Source organism: Bos taurus, chromosome 15, assembly GCF_002263795.3.
Source record: "Bos taurus isolate L1 Dominette 01449 registration number 42190680 breed Hereford chromosome 15, ARS-UCD2.0, whole genome shotgun sequence".
Lineage (NCBI taxonomy): Eukaryota > Metazoa > Chordata > Mammalia > Artiodactyla > Bovidae > Bos > Bos taurus.
The window spans coordinates 39,679,038-39,683,933 of NC_037342.1; the positions used below are offsets into that span (position 1 = coordinate 39,679,038).

A 4,896-nucleotide genomic window follows, 5' to 3' on the forward strand; every position below is an offset into this window, starting at 1 on the left:
TCTAGTAAACTTGATATTTACACTATCTCAATTTAGGTTTGGACAAGTAACTAATTAATCTCTGACCAAAGATAGACTTGGGTTTGTTTGGTAAAATCTGTTGAGGTCATGGCTGGTTTTAATCATGTAGCTTAGTTAAAAAGTTGAACGCTAACAAAGATCTTTGCTTTCAAGGCTTACCTTTCAATCAGAGTGCTCATTAAACAGCAAATGTAGTTGTACTTGAATTCTGCAACTTCCCTTTTATTTTTTCTGGAATAACAGTGTCTGAAGGATTAAGTGGCAATAAGAATAAAAGGACAACACACATCACCTTTGCAGGAGCAAATCGTAAAAGGCCTAGATTAAATTTTAACCAGAGGTTATGTCCACCCTGATTCTATATCTCAAAGGGTTAGGTTTGGCTTTGAGAATAATAAAAGGTGAGTTTGAAAAAAAAGGACCCTATTTTAACATATACTGTATCTGCTAGGAGGAGACAGAGTTAGTCTTTGAAAGAAAATAAAAGGCAAGGAGTTTAGCAGATGGGTAATTCCCAAATATGCAGAAATGTAAACAGCCAGGATTTGGGTGCCTATGGGTTTTTATCAAAGATGTAAGGCTGAGGCCAACACCAGTGCGTCCTCTTTGGCTAGTTTTAACACGTTCACAGTCACAATTAACATTCAAGGAATTTCCTTTTCACCCAAGTGTTTCTTTAAAAAGTATTTTATACCACAAACTAAAGTTCTAGCTGCCATCAGTCCTTCCCATACAAAAAATTGATGGAATCGCCATAATACTTTTTTTTTTCTTTTTTTGAAAATGGGCTCGGACCACGTCAATTTCCTGGGGCGTTTGTTATCCAATATAAGGGGGTTTTCGCCTCCTCCCTCCTTCCTTCCCCTGAGAGAGCTTGTAATGCAGACCCAGCTTCCTTGTCCAGCAACACCTCCACTTTCACTCCGCGGCCTGAGCAGCGCCGCTGCAGGCCCGGCGTCCCCCACCCTCCCCCTGCCCAGTCAGAGGGCTGCTGGCCGGCAAAAGCTCGGGGCCCACTCCCCTCCGAGTTTCAAGTCCCTGAGCCGGCCACGCCGGAGTTCTTCAAGGAAGGGAGAGCCGGCGGTCTCCCCCTCCCACCCTGCTCCTCCTACACAAGGGATTCGCACACGGGCACCGAGTCCGAGTCCTGGCTGTGCATGGAGCTCAGCCCGGTGTCCGAGTCCTCGTCGTTACCAGGACAGCTCTTGGCCAGTCCGCGGGCCTGGTCCACCCACACCTCGGCGCAGGCCTGCGGCCCGGGGTCCCGCGAGGGCCCACTGGACACCGGAGTCCCATCGGGCGCTACCGTCAGCTCCAAAGTGTGCAAAGTCTGGAGAAGGCCCTGGAGCTCGCGCTCCTTGCTGTCCCACTGCTGCTGGCTGTAATCCAAGTCCGACTTGACGGCCTCCAGGTCCGTGTTGAGCCGGAGCCCGATGTAGAGGCTGGTGCTGAGCTGCGTCCGGACCCGCTCGCGCTCCAGCAGCAGCTCACCGTCGAGGCCGCCCTCGGCGTCCGGGGGCTCCTCCCGGGTTGCGAGCTCCTCCTGGCGCCTCCTCATCCACCTCTGGTTCAGCTCCTCCTGGATTTCGGCCGAGAGGCGCTCGAGCAACTCCTCCTGCTGGGCCCGCTGCTCCTGCAACTGCAGTAGGTCGTCGCAGCGCCGGGCCAGCTCCTCCAGCGCAACCGCCTTCGCCTCGCCGTCCAGGGGCGGCGTCGTTGTCGTCGCTGCCGCCGGCTCGGGATCCGGCTCCGGCTCCGGCTCCTCTCCTGGGCCGGTACCGTCGAGTTCGATCCCGGCACCCACCAAGTAGGTGTCCTGCACGTAGTTCACTCCGTGCCGCCGCATGCGGTCCAGATGCACCTTGGCTTCGTAGCGGTCGATCTCTCGGTCCAGCTCCCGAAGCCGCTGCACCTGCTGACGGATGGTGTGGTCCTGGGAGAGCACCAAGTGCACCAGCGTCTCCATACGCTCCACCGAGGCGCTCTCGGTGGCCCGCGGCGACGACGACGAACAGGATGAGGCTGCGGACGACGAAGTGGACGAACAGGGCGACGACGGCTGCTGCTGGCGCCGCCGGTTGAGCTTGGCCAGCTTGCGGAAGGCCTTGCGCACCACCCGTCGCTGCTTCTCCTGGGTCATGGCTAGGCTGGGCCGCGCTGGGACCCCCCGCGCGGAGCAGGGGCGCTCGCGACTGAGCACGACGCGCGCCTCGGCACTGCGGGGACCCGCGTTGGGCAGCGACGCCTCGCTGCGCACCAGCACGAAGCGTACGTTCTCTTGTTCTTCGCCCCAGGCGGCCCAGAGGCGCAAGATGCGCGTCTTGTTGGGCAAGATGCGCTCAAAGCCCCGCCACTTCTCCACAATGCAATAGCACTGCGGGGGCCCGCACAGCATGCCCTGGGGCAGCGCCTCATCGTCGTCGTCCTCGTCGTCCTCGTCCAGGGGTTCCGGCAGCTCTCCTGGGCCTGGCGGGTCGCCGGCCGCCCCCCGCCGCCGGCTCCGCCGCTGCCGCCGTCGCCTCCGGCAGCCATCCTCCAAGAGTACCCGCACTACGTCCGAACAAGTGGTGCGGCGGGAAAGGCCGGACACCAGTTTCTCCTCCTGGCAGATCCACACTGATATCTTCTTCTCCGAAGGATCCATGGCGCAACCTGGACGCAGGTAGTGCGGGGTGGGGGGTGGGGGGGGGGGCGAGTCCCACTAGGGTGGCAGGGGCAGCAGGCAGCCCAGCAGCTCTGGAAGAAGGATTGGCGCTCGGGACCCTCGCTCTCTTCAGCACCGGCCCTTCTCCCCGCTGCGCACGGAAGGCAAGCTGAGGCGGTGCTCCGCCGGGACGGTGCGCTCCAAGAGCCGCGCGCCCGGGCTCGGGCTCCCGCGGCTCGGCTCGGCTCTGCCCAAGGTTCCCCGGGCCTCCGGGTTTTGCTCCTCCCCACGTGGCTCCTCCCCCTCCCGCTCCCAGAGCCGGGAGCTGCTGCCCGAACTCGGGAGGCGCCGAGCCCAGGCCCGCCCCTCTCTGGCGCTGCGGGCGTGGGGACTCTGCAGCGCGTCGCTGTGAGAAGGGGGCTCCGGGACCCCTCCTCCGCAGGGCCTGGAGCCTGTGCCTAGGCGCGGATTAGTTCTGCGTCTCTCTGGGCCCACTGGCTCCTCTCCTTGAGTCTAGAGCTAGCTTGGACTGACTTTCGCATTTTTCTCGGCGCCCCAGGGGCGTTTCCTGGACTTTCAGAGCAGCGCCATCTGACAAGTGCCCCGGCGCAGAGAAACCGAGACGCTGGGCATCTCTAACGAAGATTAACCTGCCCTCTAGCTGGGATCTGTAACTGCAGCCTACAACGCGGAAGGCCTTCAGTCTTCTTAGTCTGGAGGCAGTGTGCTCCAGGAGCAAGTGTAGATTAGATTAGTAAAGTCTCGACTTGCGGGGTACTTCCTGGCATCGTCGTGTCTTTGACTCCTCACGTAGCCTCGGCGTCGCATAGCCTTCTTGGTAGGGAGACCCCTGATTCTAGAGGGAGTTCCAGGCCCAAGCTCTTTTGCAAATCACAGCTCTTTTCCCAGATCCCACCTTCATAAAGAGAAACCTGGTCGTTACCGCGACAGTTTGTGGCATTACCCGGTACCCAGATGTGGTCAAGTGGAGATAAGAGCCAACTTGCACAGCTCAAGAAATCCAAGACCAAAATGCAAATAAGCTTTTTTTTCATCCTCAAATGCTGATGAGGATGGTTCATTGTGTGCAAGTGTTGCTCCCAGCTTGTCCTTGGAGCACAGGCTTGATAAGATCACTTCTTTGCTTCAAGACCTTGAATGGCTCCTCACTGCCTCTTGAATAAAATATTTTATTTATTCATTCATTCATGCACTTGATAAATATTTGAGTACCCACTGTGCTCCAGTATTCAACACAGGTGCTAAACGTGTCCAACACAGGACCTTCTGTGCTCTGATAACAGGGAGCATGAGGTGCCAGAGGAATACTAGAATAGTATCCTACTCAATCTGCAAGAGTTGAGGAAGGATTTCTGAGGAAGTATCATCTTGGCAAGACTGAACGCACCATTTGAATCAGCCAAAGGAAAAATAAATAGATGGGACAATTCCATGTGTCGGTATTTGGACTGATCCTAAGGGCAATGAGAAGTCATGGAGTGTGGATTCTGAGGTCAGACTGCCTGTGGAAAAATCTCAGCCTGTCACTTACTACCTCTTCGACCTTAGAAAAAGTATTTCATCTCTCTGCTCTTCACCTGTGAAATGGCGATAAGACAAATACCTGCCTGATGCAAACTATTTTATATAGGATGGATAAACAACAAGGTCCTACTGTATAGCACAGGGAACTGTATTTAATATCTTGTCATAAAACATAATGGAAAAGAATGTGTGTGTATATATATATATAACTGAGTATATATGTAACTATATATATATATATATATATATATATATATATATATAAAACAGAATCACTTTGCTGTACAGCAGAAATTAACATTGTAAATCAACTATACTTCAATTAAATGTTTAAAAAACCTACCTAATAACTCTAAAAGGACTGCTATGAGGATTAGATGCTTGGACCTGTTAAGTCTACAATAGAAATTTTATTGGAGGATTAGAACTCACATGGTGTATTAGTCTTCTATTGTTGTTAACAAATTACCACAAATTTAGTGGCTTAAATAACACCCTTTTTATTAGTTCTGCAGATCAGAAGACCAGCATGGCATGTCTGGGTCTTCTGGCTCATGGTCTCCCAAGGTTTAAAGACAAGGTTTTTGCTGGGTTGAGCGCTCATATGGAGGTTCTGGGAAAGAATCCATTTCCAAGCTCACTCAGGTTGTTGGAAGAATTTGGTTCCTTGCAGTTGTAGAAATGAG

The 4,896-nt window shown here is 53.9% G+C and overlaps 1 protein-coding gene across 1 annotated transcript; it reads right to left on the reverse strand.

Annotated features, from left to right (window-relative positions):
- Positions 1 to 222: 222 nt before the first annotated feature.
- RASSF10 (Ras association domain family member 10) lies at positions 223 to 3,821 on the reverse strand. Its single transcript, XM_003586950.5, has one exon. It carries the CDS (start codon positions 2,663 to 2,665, stop codon positions 1,130 to 1,132), a length of 1,536 nt encoding a protein of 511 aa, XP_003586998.1. The 5' UTR covers positions 2,666 to 3,821; the 3' UTR covers positions 223 to 1,129.
- Between the last annotated feature and the right edge of the window lie 1,075 nt (positions 3,822 to 4,896).